General features: G+C 53.7%; 2 protein-coding genes across 2 annotated transcripts; both read left to right on the top strand.

Moving 5' to 3' along the window:
* Positions 1-532: 532 nt before the first annotated feature.
* Positions 533-9,750, top strand: LOC308530703 (leukocyte immunoglobulin-like receptor subfamily B member 2; the record flags this gene model as incomplete). Its single annotated transcript, XM_081107391.1, has 10 exons — positions 533-566; positions 869-1,153; positions 1,300-1,602; positions 1,818-2,114; positions 2,367-2,669; positions 4,453-4,740; positions 4,894-5,199; positions 5,423-5,704; positions 6,007-6,306; positions 8,717-9,750. The coding sequence occupies 10 exons, from the start codon at positions 533-535 to the stop codon at positions 8,836-8,838; spliced, it is 2,520 nt and encodes an 839-aa protein (XP_080963517.1). The 3' UTR covers positions 8,839-9,750.
* Positions 9,751-15,288: 5,538 nt separating this feature from the next.
* LOC308530477 (leukocyte immunoglobulin-like receptor subfamily A member 6) lies at positions 15,289-20,732 on the top strand. Its single transcript, XM_081107152.1, has 4 exons — positions 15,289-15,833; positions 17,347-17,634; positions 17,788-18,093; positions 19,666-20,732. Exons 1-4 carry the CDS (start codon positions 15,509-15,511, stop codon positions 19,800-19,802), a joined length of 1,056 nt encoding a protein of 351 aa, XP_080963278.1. The 5' UTR covers positions 15,289-15,508; the 3' UTR covers positions 19,803-20,732.
* The last annotated feature ends 632 nt before the right edge of the window (positions 20,733-21,364 follow it).

Raw genomic sequence — 21,364 nt, 5'->3', positions numbered from 1 at the left:
AAGAAAACCCAGATTCTGGGGCCACAGAAGGGACCTGTTTCCTTCCCTTATTTCCCTGCATTTGCCTCTGTGCTCATTGTCACAGGGACATCGCCCTGAGCTGCACAGGGAGAGGGTGAGCGTGTCCCTGCTGATCTGAGCTCTGCAGGCCACAGGGACCCACGTCTTCCTGAAGCGTCTCCAGGGACCGGGTGACACTGTCCATGGTGAGGACCACAGGGAGGTGCTGATGGACGGGCTGAGGAGGAAGGAGACCCCGTGGGGGAGGCTGTGACAGGGAAGGACATGCCCTGGGTCACCTCACCTGCAAGAGGCATCTCAGGAGGCTCTGGGTCTATTTCCTGCTTCACCATGAAAATGAGAGCCAGGCTGCTAGAGAGGCTGTGCCCTCTCCTATAGGCTGGTGACATGACAACCCTGTGATGGGGAGAATCGGCCTCCAAGTGACCAACAACCGTGCGTCTCCGTGTCCACACTGCTGGCCCCAGGATCTCCTCCACCTGCTCAGCTGAGACCACAGGGAGAAGACGCCATGACCCCCACCCTCAGGGCCCTGCTCTGCCTCGGTGAGATGGGAGGGGGAGGGGAGCCCTCGTCTGTCAGGACCCAGGACTCAGGAGGCTCATGGGGAGGAGGGTGCTGCTCAGGGTTCAGGGCAAATCTCTCACAGGGACTCTCTTCCAGGGCTGAGTGTGAGCCTCAGGACCCCAGTGCAGGCAGGTGAGTCTGTCCCCAGGTGTCCCAGGTCCCACTCCTCACTGAGGACAAGGACCACCCACCAGACAGCAGGGGCAGGATCTGACAGTCAGGGGGGCATCTGGGACTGAGGGTGTGAATATCCTGTGACCCAGCCTCTGATTCCTTCCAGGGCTCCTCCCCAAGCCCACCCTCTGGGCTGAGCCAGGCCCTGTGATCCCCCGGGGGAGCCCCTTGACCATCTGGTGTCAGGGGACCCCAGGGGCTGAGGAGTACCATCTGGAGAAAGAGGGAAGCCCAGCACCATGGAAAAAACAGAAGCCACAGGAGCCCGGGGACAAGGCCAACTTCTCCATCACACACATGACAGAGCGTGATGCAGGGATATATCGCTGTTACTATCACAGCCTCACTAATTGGTCAGAGCGCAGTGACCCCCTGGAGCTGGTGGTGACAGGTGAGAGGACACTCAGGGGTCCCAACCTCAGGCTCTGCCCTCAGAAGGGGTGTCTGCTCTCAGGGAGTCTCCCACTCACAGCCCAGCCCTGGGGGACATGAGGGAGGTGTGAGCCCCATTTAACACACTGCCTCCTCCTCTCCTAGGAGCCTACAGCAAACCCAGCCTCTCAGCCCTGCCCAGCCCTGTCGTGACCTCAGGAAGGAACGTGACCCTCCAGTGTGGCTCATGGCAGGGATTTGACAGGTTCATTCTGACTAAGGAAGGAGATCACAGGCTCTCCTGGACCCTGGACTCACAGACACAGCCCAGTGGGCGGTTCCAGGCCCTGTTCCCTGTGGGCCCTGTGACCCGCAGCCACAGGTGGATATTCAGATGCTATGGCTGTTCCTGGAGCAGACCCCAGGTGTGCTCACACCCCAGTGACTCCCTGGAGCTGCTGGTCCCAGGTGAGTCCCATTATTGTCTCATCCATGGATTGAGGCACCAGACACATTATGGGCATATTGCTGTGAGCAGAGCCCCATGAGACAGGGTGGGGTGAGAGGAGCACAAGGGCTTCTGGGCTAGGTACACAGAGAGAGACAGTGAGACCTGGGGGCCAGGCCAGGAGAAGGAGTTTATGGGAGGAGGAGCCCCTATCACTCATGTCTGGTCTCTCCAGGTGAGTCTGGGAAGCCCTCCCTCCTGACCCAGCAGGGCCCCATTGTGGCCTCTGGACAGAGCCTGACCCTCCAGTGTCGCTCTGATGTCGGCTATGACAGATTCGCTCTGCACAAGGAGGCGGGACGGGACCTCCCCCAGAGCCTCGTCCTGCAGCCCCAGGCTGGGCTCTCTCAGGCCCACTTCCCTCTGGACACTGTGAGCAGCTCCCACGGGGGCCGGTACAGATGCTACGGTGGATACAACCTCTCCTCTGAGTGGTCGGCCCCCAGTGACCCCCTGGACATCCTGGTGGCAGGTGAGGAGCCAATGGGTTCACTCAGGGACCCAACTCTGCTCAGGCCCTGCTGGAGTCTCAGGGGGTGAGGCCAGAATGATAGTGCAGGGCCCCAGGGAGGGAGAGATAGAGAGAGGCAAGAGGTGGGAGGGGAGAGGGGAGACTCAGAGAAACAGAGACAGACATAGAGGAGGGTCCTCAGAGAGAGGCCTGGTGACTCTCAGGTCAGAACAAGGTGGGCAGGCAGCCCTCACACTCCCTCTCTCTCTCTAGGACACCTGCCTGACACACCCTCCCTCTCGGTGCAGCCAGGCCCCAGGGTGGCCTCAGGAGTGAACGTGACCCTGCTGTGTCAGTCACAGAGCTCGAGGGACATGTTCCTTCTGTCCAAGGAGGGGACAGCCAATCCCCCGCTGCGTCTGAGATCAAAGCACCGAGCTCAGAAGTACCAGGCGGAGTTCTCCATGAGCCCTCTGACCTCAGCCCACGGGGGCACCTACAGGTGCTACAGCTCACGCAGCACCTCCCCCTTCCTGCTGTCACTCCCCAGTGAGCCCCTGGAGCTTCTGGTCCCAGGTGAGGGCCCCTGATTCTGTCTGCTGAGCTATCAGCTCAGAGTCCCGTCCCCAGAACAATCATGGGCTAAAGGGGTCTCTAGGGATGGTCACCCAGAGGATTTCTGCCCCTCAGGGCCGCCCCCCCAATTTCTCTACCCCTGTCCCTCACCTGGTCCAGCAGGTTCCTATGGACACTGGGAGAGTCTCGGGGGCCACAGGGAAGATGCAGGAGGAATTGAGAGAGGTAGAGACTCTAGGGTCAGCCCAGACCCTCAACCTCTCTGTCCTCCTTCCCAGGAACCTCTAGGACCCCAACCCCGCCCCCCCCCCCCCCCCGCCCGACATACACACACACACAGGGCCCATGTCCAAAGCTGATGAACCACTGGGTCCCATTTGCTTAGAGAGGCACTGACTACGCAGAGCAGTTCTGAGTCTCTCAGAGGATCTAATGTCCCCCAGTCCGGACACAAAAACAGGCTTATGTCCCAGGGGGGTTGGGAGTGGGGGAGAGATTTCAGGGAACCACAGGGCTCCAGGGACTGGAGATTTCACCCCTCCCCCACCACACAGTCAGGCTTGCCCAGGAATAAGTGAGGCAGGGACAGGTAGGGAGGTCATGGCAGAGGGAGATGTGGGGCCCAGCTGGGGCAGGGGGAGCTGTTCTCTAGTGGGGAGAAGACAGCCCCGCCCATCACCTGTCATCCTGATCCCCAGGAGGCTCTGATGATCAGCAGCTCCCACCCATGGAGTCAGGACCCCAGAGGGGTAAGTGGGGGGCTCTGTGGGAGGTGGTGGGTGCCTCCATGAGGGACAGGGGCTGAGCCATGCGGGGGTTCAGGCACCTGTGGAGACACTGACTTGGACGCACCCTTCCTCTGTTTGGGCCTCAGTGTCTCCAAGTGTAAAAGGAGAGAATCCTTGTCCAGAGCTTAGATTTCCTGTCAGTTCTGGCCCTGATCTCCTGGGTGAGGGGCCTCTCAGGGAAGCCCCCAGGACGTGATGTTACGGGGCCTGTCCCCTCTGTCTCAGTGATGGTGACACTGTACAGGGAGGGACAGGCAGGACAAGGGTCTGGGCGCCAAGTCCTACCCCTCAGCTCAGGCTCAGCTCAGAGGAGGGAACAGGGTGGATGAGCCCTGGTTTAGCTCCAGGCTCTGCTGCTCCTGCTGTGGGGCTGGGCGGTCCCTTCTCTCCTCTGAGTGTCGGGTTCCTGTCTGCTCATCCCTGGTCCCATCCTGCTCACAGGCTGCTGGGAGATGAGGTGACATAAGGGTCTCACAGAGCTCAGGAAAGTAGAGCCCCAGCCCAGCCTGACCTTCCCAAGAGGGTATCAGGACCTGCAGGGTGAAGAGGGATCCAGGAGAGACGCAGAGTCCACCCCTCACCCTGCCCCTCCTGTCCCTGCTGTGCTGGGGGCGGGTAATGAGGAAGGATCTTCAGCTCCAGATGAGACATGGACAGGACCCTGCAGATGAAGCACCCAGAGCACCAAGCTGCTGTCCCCCAGGGGGCAGGGTGAGGACAGCACGGGGAACCCACAGTCCGGGTTCCAGTCCCAGCCCCGCCCTGACCTTGCTGGGTGACCTGGGGCAGGTGATTAACCTCTCTGAGCCTCAGTGAAGTGGGTGGTAGGGTCAGCAATCCCTGGTGCATGACTGCTGTTAGGTGAGAGGAGATGAGTGACAGACCCCAGCATGTGCTTCGTACACAGTAGGTGCTCATTAAATGGCATCACTGGCTCATTCATGTCATGAGGGTAGAAGGACACTCCTGACATTTCATGTCTGATTTCTTTCTAGGAGTTGTCCCCAAACCCTCCATCTGGGCTGACCCAGGCCCCATCATCACCAACGGGAGCTCTGTGACCATCTGGTGTCAGGGGTCTCTGCAGGCTGCTGCCTACGTTCTGTATAAAGAGAGGGGCTCTGAGCCCTTAGATACGAAGATCCCACACGACTCCAGCAACAAGGCCGGTTTCCCCATTGGATCCAAGACCTCACAATTCACAGGGCTGTACCAGTGTGCATATTACACCACTGGGGACACACTCTCAGAGCCGAGTGACCCCCTGCTCCTGGTGGTGACAGGTAAGGGAGACACCAGGTCCCTTCCCAACTGTGGCCACCGGGTCACAGGTAGAGGGAGTAAAGTGTGGCTACAGGGGAGCTCATCTCTCAAAGAACAAACTTGGGGCATGATGGTGATGGTACCTTTAACACAGACCCTTTCTCCTCCCTCAGGAGTAGGCGGTGCACCCTCCCTCTCAGCCCAGCCAAGCCCTGTGGTGGCCTCAGGAGGGAAGGTGTCCCTCTCCTGCAGCTCACAGCTCACATCGGGCCCTTTCCATCTGCTGAAGGAGGGAGGGGCTGACCCGCCCCAACACATGGAAGCAGAACCCAGGACCCATGCTGGGAGGTGGCAGGCCATCTTCCCTCTGGGCCCCGTGAGCCCCTCCCATGGGGGGACCTACAGATGCTATGGTTCTTCCAGCTCCTACCCCGATGTGTGGTCACAGCCCAGTGCCCCTCTGCACATTGAGGTCACAGGTGAGGGACAGACTCCGGTGCATTCTCATCTGTTTCCTGGGTTCAAATACCTGATCTAAGCTGTGTGCCCAGTGGAGCCCTGGGCTCATGGGTGTCAGTGACACTAGCCTCTTGGGGACAGACCCACAGGCGGGAGGCTCAGGGAGGGACATGTGAGACCTCTCACTGCAGCCCAGGGGGCGATGTGGTGTGTCCCCTGGCTGCCACTGTCCCCTCCTCCCAGGTGTGCACAGGGAGCCCGCCCTCTCAGCCCAGCCAGGCTCGCTGGTGCTGCCTGGACACAGCCTGACCCTCCGGTGCCACGCGGAGGCCGGCTTTGACACATTCGCTCTGACCAAGGACAAGGGGCCCACACACCCCCAGCACCTCGATGGGCAGCACAGCCCCCACTTCCCCCTGGGCCCCGTGAACCACACCCACGGGGGCCGGTACAGATGCTACAGTGGACACCACCTCTCCTCTGTGTGGTCGGCCCCCAGCGCCCCCCTGGACATCCTGGTGGCAGGTGAGGAGCCAGCCCTGCCCCTGTCCTGAGGGTCTGCTCAGGGCTCTGGGCCCAGGGTCACCTGGGGGTGATGGGGTCCAGGAGAGGGGCCTGGAGCAGAGGCTGAGCTGGGCAGAGGCCTAGGGGAGGGACTGATAGAGGGGGTGAGGCCATGGAGATATAAAACACCCCCCAGGGGGACTGAGAGGAGCTGGGAGGGGTCACAGACAGTGTCTCTGGAGAAGGACAAGGTCCCTCAGCTCAGGGTCAGGGGCGTGAGGGGAGGGGTGGCTCTCTACACATCACAACCTTCCTCTCCCCAGGAATGTACAGGAAACCCTCCCTCTCAGCTCAGCCGGGACCCTCAGTGCCCTGGGGAGCGACCGTGACCCTGCAGTGTGGCTCTGAGATCTGGTTTGACACCTTCCACCTGCACAGGGAGGGGTCACTGGACCCTCCCCAGCACCTTCGTCTGCAGGACACGTCTGCACCCCCTCAGGCCACCTTCACCATCAGTCCTGTGACCTCAGGCTTCCAGGGGACCTACAGGTGCTATGGCTCAAACAGCACCTCCCCCTACCTGCTGTCACAGCCCAGTGACCCCCTGGAGCTGGTGGTCTTAGGTGAGTTGCCCTGACCCCGTCCTTTCTGTGCTCGTTCAGCTCAGGGCCCTGTCCCTAGGAGAGTGGGTGACAGTAATAAACAAGGAGGTGGAGGAGGTTCCACAGAGCAGAGTCCAGCCCATGAGAGAGCCTATGAGACAGACAGGACCTCCCACTCTTGAACCCCATGTCTGATCCTCTGCAGAGATGAAGGGTAGGGAGAGCGCGTGAGATTGTGTGAATGAGCAGGAATGTGATTAGAATGAGCAGATAACACACACACCCCCACCATTCATCTCCTAACGTCTTCATCTCAGAATCTGGGCGCCTGGGTACCAGCCCCCACTGGACACTCCCCTATAGAGAGAATAGAGAGAGAAGCATCCTGCTTGTGGGCATCACACTCTATGGCCCCCTGGGCTCACCTGGAGGCCTCCCGGCCTTCAGTGCTCACCTGCGAACAAGGAGGGACCCTGCAGGCCTCATGGGGACCTGGGGCTCCTGCACAGACGCTGTGCATTCACCTCTGCTCAGCGTCTCTGTGCACATGGGTCTATTATGGCTCTTTTTGGAGAACCTTCAGGCAATACTTCAGTCTATAAGCTCACAATTTAACTCACATTATATGGAGTCCAGATTGAAATATAAACATTCTATTCCTGTTTTCATTGGGAGTAGATTAAATGCAGACATTTGTTATGGAGAACAAATTATTATTTATACAAGGTCTTCTTTACACACACATTTTCAAGTGAGCTTTATGAATGAACTGTAGAAGCACGTGATAACAATTTGTAAATTGAGTAAATGTACAGCCACTTACTAGAGAATTGCACCTCTAACATAGCAATTTGTGAGTAACCGGTGTGATTCCTGTAGATTTTCTAAAAGACAGTAAGTGCACATAGGAAAGCTCTTGGTTTGGACATACTTATATCAGGACCTGATAGCCTCCGGTGGACTGTTTCTCAGTTGGTTCCTCTGATATAAAATTATAATCCCCAGCAGTCAAAGGAAATGTCATTCTTTATTCCCGATGGCATACCTATTTTTCTCACTCATGTCCCATAGGATGGACTGACGGACCAAAATGGGCCACAGCTTCCCCTCGGGATAACAGCTTCATTCACACCCAAAGTTATGTCAAGGCAAATACATTTACAAATTTGCATTTTATATTGACAGCATCTTTGGTCAATTTGTTCCAATCCATTCTTCCATTTCATTAGGTTGTATTAGGAATGTTCTCTTTGCCTGACAGATGCACATACCCCCATAATTATCTTTTCTCTGATTTTTAACCACATGACACACATTCAAAGGCTTCTTCGTGTCACCCATTTGTATATTAACCCAACTGAGTGACGGTGATCATCCATGTGCATTTTCTGAATTGTGGAGCTGACATTTAAAGTTATTGCATGGATCACTGTAACAAGGAGAGGTCATAATTTTTTTATATCTCGGGTTTTATAGCAAAATAGGGTCACAGATTGACATAATTTCCTACTTTGGGTGCTCACTCAATAATGAAATTAGTGGATTTTCTCTGTAACTTAAAATGTGAGCCAGAAGTGTGGATGTCTTTGGTTATGACCTTTGTTGTACGTTGAAAATAAGGAAATGCTCACCTCACTAGCATCCATATGCCCACATTTTTATTTCATAAATATATGCACCACTGTAGGTATTCATTTGTATGATTGTATAACAAATGAGCTAAGCCCTAGCTGGTTTGGCTCAGTGGACAGAGCATCGGCGTATGGACTGAAGGATCCCAGGTGTGATTTTGGCCAAGGGCACATGCCCGGGTTGCAGGCTCAGTCCCCAGTAGAGGGTGTGCAGGAGGTAGCCAATCAATGATTCTCTCTCATCATTGATGTTTCTATTTATCCCTCCCTCTCCCCTCCTCTCTGAAATCAATAAACACATATTTAATAAATAAATGAGTTAATAGAAGAATCAATTAAAGAACAATTTCAGGTGACGATGAAAATGCGAACTCCAGAGAGGAGGGGCCTGGGCGGGGTGGGGTGAAGGAGACCCAGCCCAGACTTTCACCCCTTCATGCTCCTGAGATTCAGGAGCCCTGACATGACACCCTCCTGCATGGACCCTGAGTCCCCAGCTTTTAAGAACTGGGGATCTCTCAGCTGTAGGGGAATAAGCTCATGGGGTCTTGAGTCTCAGGCTGAACCACAGAACACACAAATCTGTTATTTCTGAATTTTGATCATATCTTCATGCACCCTCAGTTCTTGGGGACAGCTCTTACACGGTGACTCAGAGCAGGTGCTGAGTTCAGACATCAATGGGATGTTGATGTGAAAGCGAGGTGGGAGCCCAGGGAAGATACCAGAATCCCGGAGGTTTGGGTCTGCCCTGACCTCTGAGACTGCTTTACCCACAATTCTTATTTTCCCATCACAAGACTACACAATGGAGAATCTCATACGGATGGGCGTGGCTGGCTTGGTCCTGGTGGTCCTCGGGGTGCTGCTAATTCAGGCTGGAAAGGACACCAGAAGGGCCCTCCATGCAGCCAGGATGTGAACACAGCGGGAACAATGCACCGTTCAGAGTGGGGGAGCCTTGGAGCCCATCTGATGACCCCGGGAGCTGCTGAAAGAGAATGTGGATCATAGTTGGGGAAACAGTCTGCTGAGAACATCCGGGGGAGAAGACGTGGAAGGCGAGGTTTGGGTGTAGGAGAACGTGAGCCCTGTCCCTGTAGAGGATGCCTCCTCCATCCACCTGGGGTGCTCTCCCTCCCTCCCTGACCTCGCTCACTCTCCTCCACTGCCCTTCTGTTCTCACCTGTGACATGAGGGTCCATCCCACATGGCTGGTTTGGATTCACATCTATACAACCCTTCATGCTTGGCCACATCCATCCCAACAAAATGTGGTATCTTCATAACCTGGGATTGTTTTTGTTATTTTTTTACTTTTTTAACTATGTTTTAATTGATTTTAGAGAGATGGATGAAGAGAGAAGTTTAGAGAGATAGAAACATTGAGGAGAGAAAAACATCAATTTCCTCCTGCACGCCCCATTTTGGGGATGAAGCCCACAACCCAGGCATCTGCCCAGACCGGGATTCAAATCAGTGACCTCCTGACTCATAGGTCGATGTTCAACCACTGAGCCACACTGGCTGGGCTGTGGGATTATTTTTAAACCAAGAAGAACAAAGTAAAAAAAATAAAAAGTTCTGATACCTGCTCCACAAGTTCCAGCCCATTGCACAATTCCACCCCTCCTACCATCTCCATACGGCTTCTTGTTTGTATCCTTACCTGGGACCTTCTGTTCACCTAGATTCCAGGTGGTTCTGAATGCTGGTTGTTCTGTAGTTTAGTTGTGATTTCACTATGGTCATGGGAGGATTTCAGTACTTCCTTTACTTCCTCTGCTATCTTCAGCAGAAGTCCTAATATTTTGATAATAAATAAGTAATTTAGAATTGTTGGCATTATTTTATTTAAGTAATACATAAGGTTCTTTTTAAGTCGCTTCTTAAAAAATTTCCAGACACGTTTTAAATTGATTCAGATTTCTTTGTTTTATGCACTTACATCAATCAGTTTTGAGGTCACAAATGCATTTCCAATAGGAATAGTTACCACCATTGTTAATATTGGTAAACGGGTCTGTGGCCAATCATTAGCTGCAACTACAACCTTCCACCTGGAGCGATAGAATCACTGTGCCTCAGTGTTTCTACCAAAGGGCCACTGCTGATGCCGGCTGCACTGAAAGGCTCAACAGCAGACGTGGCCACAGGGTCAGGAGAACATCGCCTGAGAAAGCTGTCTGATGTACATGGATCCGAACCTTTGAAAGGACGACCTCCAAAGAGACCAATTTCCCCAAAAGGATCGGCCTTGAAAGAATCACTGCCAACAAAAATATCAAACTGGAAACAATCCAAGTCTGTATCAGCACCTGGATCTGCCAGGGACCTTGATGCTATAGTCGGTGGGTCTTCCTCATTGGAGTGTCCGTCACTGTAGGATTCAGGACAAGCTTGTTCTTGGCAGCTGCATCGCCAGTCCCTTCTCAGGAGCCACCGCTCCCCACACCTGCCTTTCCCACACTAATGTCTGTGACCCTGAGCTGTGCATATATGCATATAAGTCGCCCGGTTAATTTCTCCTCACCAACCCAGCCCCCTCCTCCTTCCCTGGAAATTCCACAGTCTGTTCCGTGCTTCTATGTCTCTGGATCTGTTTTACTCTTCACTTTATATTGTTCCTTAGAATCCACATACCAGTGAGATCATGTGATACTTACCTTTCTCTAACTGGCTCATTTCACTTAGCATAATACTCTCCAGGTCCCTCCATGCTGACTCAAAGGGTAAGAAATCCTTCTTTTCTACAGCTGCATAGTATTCCATGGTGTAAATGTACCAGCTTTTTTATCCACTCACCTACTGATGGGCCCGTGGGCTGTTTCCAGATCTTAGCTATTGTAACTTGGGCTTCTATGAACATAGGGGTGTATACATTCTTTCTGATTGCTGTTTCAGGGTTCTTAGGATATATTCCGGGTGTGGGATCACTAGGCCAAATGGCAGTTCCATTTTTAATTATTTTAGAAAACTCCACACTGTTTTCCATAATGGCTTCACCAGTCTGCATTCCCATCATCAGTCCACCAGGGTTCCTTTTCTCCACATCCTCACCAACAATTGTAATTTATTGATTTGTTGGTGATAGCCATTCTGAGAGGTAAGATGATACCTCATAGTTTTTTATTTTCTGTCTCTCTGGTGATCAGTGATTGCACCAATTTCATTGATTACTATGGGTTTCCAGCTCTTTCCTTTCCGTTCCTTATTTTACATCCATTTGCATTGAACTGACTTCCTGCTATGAACCATAGAGGAGCCACTGAGGAGGTCCAAGGTGGCCCTGGCCTGACTCTCCCCGAATCTTGCTGTTCCTTGCTGTAGACGACTCCACTCTTCACTACATAGGCCAGCTCTTCCTCAGAAGTGGAGATCTGCTACTCTTGCCTAGCCCCTTCAGCTTCCAGGGATGTGACCAGCTGGGCCTCCTCAGCGCATTAGGCTGACTTCCCTGAGTTGCTCCTGGATTAGGGCTTCCTGCTCATCCAGCCCATTAAGGAGACTCTGTCCTTGCTGTGTCTGGGCCTGTACTTTTTGCAGATTAGCATTTGCCCTTTGAAGACCCTGCCCACACTGTTCTCTGTTGAAGAGTACATCTGTCGCCCAGCTTGAGTGGCCCAGTTGGTTGAGCTTTAGCCTGTGCACAGAAAGGTTGCTGGTTCAATTCCAGATCAGGACCCACACCTGGGTTGTAGGTTCAATCCTTGGTCAGGGTACATGCAGAAGGCAACTGATCAATGCCTCTCTTTCACATCCATGTTTCTTCTTTTTCACATCCATGTTTCTCTGTCTTCCTCTCTCTAACCATGTCCTCAGGTGATAAATTTTTAAATAGAGTACCTTCTTTCTCCTTAAGGTCCTGTTGCACATTATTCATTTAGGTCAATGGTGTCATTGTTAAGGGCATCTAGCTCCTTAGTAGCAGAGAAATCTGTAGCAGGACTGGATCCTATGATGTTATTTGGTATTGGGCCATGTTTGGTGGTCAGAGCATCTCGGGAGTAAAAATGTGAGGAGGATCAATGCCCTTTATTAACTTCTGATTGTGTGAAAAGCCAAGGCAAACATATCCTTTGAAAGCTTCCCAAGGGTCACATAGCACCCAAGTATAGGCTAGTCAGGTAGAAGCTAACCCTGTCTCCAGAAGATCTCACAAACTTCCAATCCAGACACAAACTCATTCATGTCCGCATCAGTTTCCAGGAAGATGTCATCCTCTTCAGCTTTTCTGCAGGGAATACAGCCCACGTTTTCCTCTTAGCAGGTGGCACAAGGTTGGAGGCCAGGACATGGGCACAGGTGCTTCCTCCAATGTGCCCTTTACTAAGCCCATGGCACCTGCAGACTCATGTCTGTGAGGATTGCACCAGGGCCCACACCACTCAGCTCCCAAAGGCTTCCAAGGGCAGCCACAGGCAGCTTGGAGGTCAGCGACGCTGGTTTCCCTTTTTACAGACAGAAAATCACGTACAGGGCTTAAATCAATAATGGCACCATGTTTGCCCTTGTCTTCAGATTTTACAGCCCATGGGAGCTCTGATGCAGAGGTTCCACTGTCCAGCAATGGACTATGGGTGTCCTGAGATCTGGCTGCCAGAAAGCAAGGATTAAGCTCCTCAGTGACACCTGCAATGCATTCTGAGTACATGCACAAGACACGGAGTAATGAACAATTCCCGTTTGCTCAGGACACCTTTGCCTTCTGGGTCAGCAAAACTGTAAACCTTTCCCAGTGTCAGATCTGGGAGCCTGATATGTTGAGGGAAGCAGCAGCATCAGCAGCCAGTACCCTCAGGGATGGCCTGCACCCCCCTGTCTGTAGCATTTTCCACATGAAGGGGTCTCACTTGATGACTGTGTCAGGGAGAGCTGGGCCAGCAGCCATGGTGCCCCCATCCTGCAGGGGAGGGGGAGGAAGGACAGGCCGGCAGGGGCGCGGCAGAGAGGAAGAGTAGGTTGCATGGGACGCAAGCCCTTCCCTCCTCTCACCCCCTGGGATTTCCCTTTCACATCCATTCCTATTGGACGCTCCCATCTCACACGCCTGCTTCTCCACAGAGAGTCCCTCCCAGGCCTGTCCTGATGTTCAGGACGCAAAGAGGTAGAGAGTGGGATCTGCCCTGCCCCATGGCGTCCTCTCTCCCTAAGTTAGGATCTGACTGTGATGTGCCCAGCAGGGCCTACGCCAAAGGTGAGCCTCACACTCACACCTGGGCAGACGCCCACACGTGAATAGAATGGATTGAATCCATTTCAGTCACACAAACAGGGAACCTGGCTCCATGCTGACCATGGGCTGGGTCTGTGGACAGAGAGATCCCAGTGCCCGTATCCAAAGCATGTGGAGGGGCAGCCCTGCTCCACCATTCACCCTGAGTCCATTCCCCTCCCTGTGTGTGGCCACCTGGGTCCCTCTCTTGTCCACACAGAGGTGGGAAGCTCCACACTGATGACTTCTGGCTGCACCCAGGCAGGATAGCCACTCAACTTTTCTAGTGGTTGTCTATTCTGCTTCCCTTTCCATCTGGGGAACTCGCCCTTCCTTTTTGGGCACTGAGAATGGCCTCATGTTTCAGAAACAGTGTGCATAGCTTTTCTCAGTATAAAGAGCAGATGGGTTTTGTACGTGGGTATAGCAATCATCCAATTCTTGCGGAGTTCTGAACAACACCGCTCATGGCTCACCTCACCGGGCTTAGTCAGGTGTGGAAATAAACCAGGATGGCTCCCTCCAGGTCCCCACGGCACAGACCCCACAACCACTCTAAGGAGTTCCATTCTTAAGGACGTGCTGCATGAGAGGAAACTGAGACCCAAGAGGTTGTATATTGAGGGTGAAGGTCACACACCTAAAGGACAATGGAGGACTATTTAAATAAGAATCAGCCTAGCTGGTGTGGCTCAGTGGTTGAGTGTCAATCTATGTATGATCCAGGAGGTTGAATTTCAATTCTTAGTCAGGGCATATGCCCAGATTTCGGGCTCAGTCCCCCATATGGAGTGTGTAGGAGGCAGCCGGTCAGTGATACTCTCTCCTCATGGATGTTTCTATCTCTCACTCACTTTCCTTCCTCTCTGAATTCCATAAATAATATATTTTTAAAATAAAAAGTAAATAAATAAATGAGATCAGTTATGTTCCCCAAACCAGAGCAATAACACACGTATGGTCACTGACTGTGAAGACAGGAGCCCAGGACGAGGAGGAGAGATCTTCCTGAGGAACAAGGCACTGAGGGGAGGAGTGACTCAGCGGCAAGTTCCCCCACTAATGGGGTGGATGCTGTTGCAAGAAAGGGGTGTTGACCAGGGGCTGGGACAGGAAGAGAAACACACTCTGGGGCCACAGAAGGGACCTGTTTCCTTCCCTTATTTCTCTGCATTTCCCTCTGTGCTCACTGTCACAGTGCAATCACCCTGAGCCGCACAGGGAGAGGGTGGGCGTGTTCTTGATGATCCAAGCTCTGCAGACTACAGGGATCCATATCTTCCTGTAAGCGTCTCAAGGTCCGGGTGACACTGACCAAGGTGAGGACCCCAGGGAGGTGCTGATGGACGGGCTGAGGAGGAAGGAGACCCTGTCGGGGAGGCTCCGACAGGGAAGGACGTGCCCTGGGTCACCTCATCTGCAAGGGGCGTCTCAGGAGGCTCAGGGTCTATTTCCTGCTTCACCATGGAAATGAGAGCTGGGCTCCTAGAGAGAGGCTGTGCCCTCCCCTATAGGCTGCTGATGTGACAGCCCTGTGCCAGGAAGTACCGGACTACAAGTGGCCACCACCCGTGCGTCTGTCTGTCAATCCCGCTGGCCTCGTGGCCTCCATCTGCTCAGCTGATGCCAAGGAAAGAACATTCCATGACCCCTACCCTCAGGGCCCTGCTCTGCCTCGGTGAGATGGGAGGGGCGAGGGGACTCTGGACTATCAGGACCCCAGGACTCAGGAGGCTCATGGGGAGGAGGGTGCTGCTCAGGGTTCAGGGCAAATCTCTCACAGGGACTCTCTTCCAGGGCTGAGTGTGGGCCTCAGGACCCCAGTGCAGGCAGGTGAGTCTGTCCCCAGGTTTCCCAGGTCCCACTTATCACAGGGGCATGGTCTGTCTGACAGACGGGGAGCATCTGGGACCGAGAGCTGGGACCAGAGGTGGGAATGTCCTGTGACCCAGCCTCTGATTCCTTCCAGGGCTCCTCCCCAAGCCCACCCTCTGGGCTGAGCCAGGCCCTGTGATCCCCAGGGGGAGCCCCATGACCATCTGGTGTCAGGGAATCCCAGGGGCTGAGGAGTACCTTCTGGATAAAAAAGGAAGCCCAATACCAGAGAAAAGAGAGAAGCCATGGGAGCCCGGGGACAAGGCCAAGTTCTCCATCACATACATGACAGAGCGTGATGCAGGGATATATCGCTGTCTCTATCTCAGCCCTGCTGGCTGGTCAGGGCGCAGTGATCCCCTCGAGCTGGTGGTGACAGGTGAGAGGAAACTCAGGGGTCCCAGCCTCAGGCTCTGCCCTCAGGAAGGGGCTCTGCTCTCAGCGTGTCTCCCTCTCACAGCCCAGCCCTGGGGGACATGAGGGAGGTGTGAGCCCATTTAACATGCTGCCCCCTCCACTCCTAGGATCCTACAGCAAACCCAGCCTCTCAGCCCTGCCCAGCCCTGTCGTGACCTCAGGAGGGAACGTGACCCTCCAGTGTGGCTCAGGGCAGGGATTTGGCAGGTTCCTTCTGACTAAGGAAGGAGATCACAGGTTCTCCTGGGCCCTGGACTCACAGCCACAGCCCAGTGGACGGTCCCAGGCCCTGTTCCCTGTGGGCCCTGTGACCCCCAGCCACAGGTGGACGTTCAGATGCTATGGCTGTTACAGGGACAGCTCCCAGGTGTGCTCACACCCCAGTGATGCCCTGGAGGTCCTGGTCTCAGGTGAGGGCCCCTGACCCTCTCTGCTGAGCTGTCAGCCCAGGGTCCTGTTCCCAGAAGGATTATGGGCCGAAAGGGAGGGAGGGGCTGTAGGGATGGTCACCCAGAGGAGATCTGCCCCTCAGACACCCCATGTCCCCTCCCCACCCCTCCCCCTCACCTGGTCCAGAAGGTATCAGGTGGGCGCTGGGAGGGACTTAGTGAGGACTCTGATGCGGGACTCCATGGTCAGCCCCAGACTCTCCCCCTCTTCCTGTCCTTCCCAGACCCCCTGGGACCCAGCCACCCTCCCACGGGGTCCTCTTTGTTCAGAGGGAGACAGCTCCCCTGGGCAGTTCTGAGTCTGAGGACCTAATGCCGCCCATGCACTAAGGGCAGGCTGTGTCCTAAGGCTGCTAGGAGCTGGGACAGATTTCAGGAAACCAAGGCACCCCAGGGGATCGGAGGCTCGGTCTCCCCCATCCAGGGAGTCAGGCGCACAGAGGGGATGTGGGGGTCTCTGCGGGGAGGTGGTGGGTGCCTCCATGGGGACAGGGGCTGAGCCATGTGGGAGTTCAGGCCCCTCTAAAGTCTCACACATGGACCCGCCCTTCCCCTGTTTGGGCCTCAGTGTCTCCAATTGTAAAAGAGAATCCTTCCCCAGAGTTACATTTCCTGTAAGTTCTGGCCCTGACCTCCTGGGAGAGGGGCTTCACAGGGAAGCCCCATGGACTTGATGCTATGGGGCCTGTCCCCTCTGTCTCAGTGACAGTGACACTGTACAGGGAGAGGCTGGCATGACAAGGGTCCTGGCACCCAGTCCTCCCCCTCAGCTCAGGCTCAGCTCAGAGGAGGGAACGGGGAGGATCAGCCCTGGCTCAGCTCCAGGCTCTGCTGCTCCTGCTGTGGGGCTGGGAGGTCCCTTCTCTCCTCTGAGTGTCGGGTTCCTGTCTGCTCATCCCTGGTCCCATCCTGCTCACAGGCTGCTGGGAGATGAGGTGACATAAGGGCCTCACAGAGCTCAGGAAGGCAGAGCCCCCACCTCAGCCCGACCTTCCCAAGGGGGCATCAGGGCCTGCTGGGTGGGGATGGATGAGGGAGAGACTCAGAGTCCACCTCTCACCTTGCCCCTCCTGTCCCTGCTGTGCTAGGGGCAGGTAATGAGGAAGGACCCTCAGCTCCAGATGAGACATGGACAGGCCCCTGCAGAAGGGGAGCTTGGAGTATGGAAGTGGAATCCCTCTGGGGGACAGCGTGAGAACAGCACAGGGAACCCTCAGTCCCGGGTTCCAGTCCCAGCCCCGCCCCTTCAAGGCTGGGTGACCTGGGGCATGTGGTTAATCCCTCTGAGCCTCAGTGAAGTGAGTGGTGGGGTCAGCATCTCTGGTGCATGACTGCTGTGAGGAGAGAGGAAATGAGTGACAGACCCCAGCACATACCTCACACACAGTAGGTGTCATTAAATGGCATCACTGGCTCATTCATGTCATGAGGGGAGAAGGACTCTCCTGACATTTCATGTCTGATTCCTTTCCAGGAGACGTCCCCAAACCCTCCATCTGGGCTGACCCAGGCCCCGTCGTCACCAATGGGAGCTCTGTGACCATCTGGTGTCAGGGGCCTCTGCAGGCTGCTGCCTACGTTCTGTATAAAGAGAGGGGCTCTGAGCCTTTGGATACGAGGATCCCACAGGACTCCAGCAACAAGGCCGGTTTCCTCATTGGAGCCACGACCCCATCCCACGCAGGACTGTACCAGTGTGCATATTACACGATTGGGGACATATCGTCACATCGGAGTGACCCCCTGCTCCTGGTGGTGACAGGTAAGGGAGACACCGGGTCCCCTCCCCACTGTGGGCACCAGGTCACAGGCAGAGGGAGTAAAATGTGGCCTCAGGGGACCTCACCCCTCACAGAACACACCTGGGGCATGAGGGTGACAGTCCCTTTAACACAGACCCTTTCTCCTCCCTCAGGAGTGGGCGGTGCGCCCTCCCTCTCAGCCCAGCCAAGCCCTGTGGTGGCCTCAGGAGGGAACGTGTCCCTCTCCTGTAGCTCTAACCTCACAGCGGGCCCTTTCCATCTGCTGAAGGAGGGAGGGGCTGACCCGCCCCAACACATGGAAGCAGAATGGAGGATCCATGCTGAGAGGTGGCAGGCCATCTTCCCTCTGGGCCCCGTGAGCACCTCCCATGGGGGGACCTACAGATGCTTTGGTTCTCCCAGCTCCTACCCCAACGTGTGGTCACAGCCCAGTGCCCCTCTGCACATCAAGGTCACAGGTGAGGGACAGACCCGGGGAAATCCCCATCTGTTTCCTGGGCCCAAAATGACTGTGCTGTGTGTCCATTAGGACCCTGGGCTCATGGGGATCCATGACACTGGCTTCTTAGGGACAGACCCACAGGTGGGAGGTTCAGGAAGGGACTTGTGAGAGCTCTCACTGCAGCCCAGTGGGCGATGTGGGGTGTCCCCTGGTGCCATTGTCCCCTTCTCCCAGGTGTGCACAAGGAACCTGCCCTCTCGACCCAGCCAGGCTCACTGGTGCTGCCTCGACACAGCCTGACCCTCCAGTGCCAAGCAGAGGCCGGCTTTGGCACACTGGCTCTGACCAAGGACGAGGGGCTCACACACCCCCAGCGCCTCTTCTGTTAATTAGGGTTTGCTAGGGATGCTCTCTTTTCCTGACAGATACACATCCCCCCATAATTATCTTTTTTCTGACTTTTAACCATATGACACACATTACAAAGGCTTCTTGGTGTCACCCATTTCGATATTAACCCAACTGAGTGACACTGATCATTCGTGTGCATTTTCTGAATTGTGAGGCTGACATTTAGAGTTGTTGCATGGATCACTGTAACGAGGAGAGGTCATCATTTGGTTTAAATCTCCGGTTTTATAGCAAAATTGGGGAAGAGATTGACATGATTTTCTACTTTGGGTGCTCACTCAATAATGAATTTAGGGGGGTTATCTCTGTGACTTAAAGTTTGAGCCAGAAGTGTGGACTTCATTGGTTATGACCTTCCTTGTACTTTGAGATTTAAAAAAACTCACACCATTAGCATCCATATGCCCACAATTTTCATCTGGTAAAATATACACCACTGTAGGTATTCATTTGTATAATTGTAGAATAAATGAGTTAAACCCTAGCTGGTTTGGCTCAGTAATGGCGTATCAGCCTATGGAATGAAGGCTCTCAGGTATGATTTTGGCCAATGACACATGCCTAGGTGGCAGGCTCAGTCCCCAGTAGGGGGTGTGCAGGAGGCAGCGAATCAATGATTCTTTCATCATTGATGTATCTATCTATGTCTCCTTCTCCCTTCCTCTCTGAAATCAAATAAAATATATTTAATAAATAAATAAATGAGTTAATAGAAGAATCAGTAGATGAACAATTCCAGGTGACAATGAAAATGCGGATCCCAGAGAGGAGGTGCCTGGGCGGGGTGGGGTGAAGAAGACCCAGCCCAGATTTTCACCCCTTTGTGCTCTTGAGATTCAAGAGTCCCTGACACCAACCCCTCTTCCATGGACCCTGGGTCCCCAGCTGTTGAAAATGTGGAATCTCAGCTGTAGGGGAATAAGCTCATGGGGTCTTGAGTCTCAGGCTGAACATGGAACACACAGCTTTTAGTTATTTCTGAATTGGGACCATTAGTCCCCTCACCCTCAGTTCTTGGGCACAGCTAACTCTTATCAAGGTGACTCAGAACAGGTGCTGAGTTCAGACATCACAGGGATGCTGATGTCAAGAGGAGGTGGGAACCAGGGTTGGCGCCAGAGCCCTGGAGATTTTAGTCTGCCCTGAACTTTCTGACCTTTGTATCCACATTTTCCAGCCTCTGAACCCCAAGACTACACAGTGGAGAATCTCATCCGGATGGGCGTGGCTGGCTTGGTCCTGGTGGTCCTCGGGGTGCTGCTATTTCAGGCTCGAAACGACACCAGAAGGACCCTCGATGCAGCCAGGATGTGAACACAGAGGGGACAATGCACCGTTCAGAGTGGGGGGGGGGGGGGCCTGGAGCCCATCTGATGAGCCCAGGAGCTGCTGAAAGAGAATGTGGACCACAGTTGGGGAAACTGTCTGCTGAGAATGTCCAGGGGAGGAGACGTGAGAGGCACGTTTTGGGTGCTGGAGAACGTGGGTCATGTCCCTGTAGAGGGCGCCTCTTCCATCCACATGGGGTGCTCTCCCTGTCTCCCTGACCTTGCTCACTCTCCTTCACTGCCCTTCTATTCTCACCCTGTGACGTGAGGGCCTGTCCCACCTGGCTGGTTTGGATTCCCATCTAAACACCCCTTCATGTTGGGCCACATCTGTCCCAACAAAATGTGGTATCTTCATAACACTGGGATTGTTTATTTTATTTCATTTTTACTTTTTTAACTATATTTTTATTGATTTTAGAGAGAGACGAAGGGAGAGGGATGGACAATAGAAACATTGAGGAGAAAAAAACATCAGCTGCCTCCTGCACGCCCCCTTTTGAGGATGGAGCCCTCCATGCAGGCATGTGCCCTGACCTGGATTTGAACCAGTGACCTCCTGACTCATAGGTTGGTGTTCAACCACTGAGCCACACTGGCTAGGCTGTGGGATTACTTTTAAACCAAGAAGAACTTAGTAAAAAAAAAAAAAAAAAAAAAAAAAAAGCGCTGATACCTGCTCCATGTGGTCCAGCCCACTGCACATCTGCAACCTCCTACCATCTCCATGGGGGTTCTTCTTTGTATCCTTATCTGGGACCTTCTGTTCACCTAGATTCCAGGTGGTTCTTAATGCTGCTTGCTCTGTAGTAGTTGTGATTTCACTGTGGTCTTTGGAGGATTTGAGTACTTCCTTTAAGTCTTCTGCTATCTTGAGCAGAAGTCGTAATACTTTGATAATAAATAAGTAAATTTGAATTGTCGGTATCATTTTATTTAAGTAATGCGTAAGGTTCATTTTAAGTAGCTTTTTATAAATTTTCCAGACCAGTTTTAAATTGATTCAGATTCTTTTGTTTTATACATTTACATCAATCACTTTGGAGGTCAAACGTGCATTTCCAATAGGAACAGTTACCACCATTGTTAATGTTGGTAAACGGGTCTGTAGGCCAATCAGTAGCTGCAACAACCATTCCTCCTGGATCGATAGGGTCACTGTGCCTCAGTGTTTCTACCAAAGGGGCACTGCTGATGCCGGCTGCACTGAAAGGCTCAGCACCACACGTGCCCACAGGGTCAGGAGAAGATCGCCTGAGAAGGCTGTCCAATGTACATGGATCTGAACCCTTGAAGGATCACCTCCTAATAGATCAATTTCCCCAAAAGGATTGTCCTTGAAAGGATCACTGCCAACAAAAATATAAAACTGGAAACAATCCAAGTCTCTACCTGCACCTGGATCTGCCAGGGACCTGGATGCTATAGTCGGTGGGTCTTCCTCATTGAGGTATCCGTCACTGTAGGATTCAGGACAAACTCGTTCTTGTCAGCTGCATGTCCATTCCCTTCACAGGAGCCACCGTTCCCACACCTGCCTTCCCCACA

The sequence above is a fragment of the Myotis nattereri genome (assembly GCF_964212035.1).
Source record: "Myotis nattereri genome assembly, chromosome: 15".
In the NCBI taxonomy this organism is placed as follows: Eukaryota; Metazoa; Chordata; class Mammalia; order Chiroptera; family Vespertilionidae; genus Myotis; species Myotis nattereri.
Note: the sequence above shows the minus strand (reverse complement) of the source record. Positions and strands in the feature narration are given on the sequence as shown.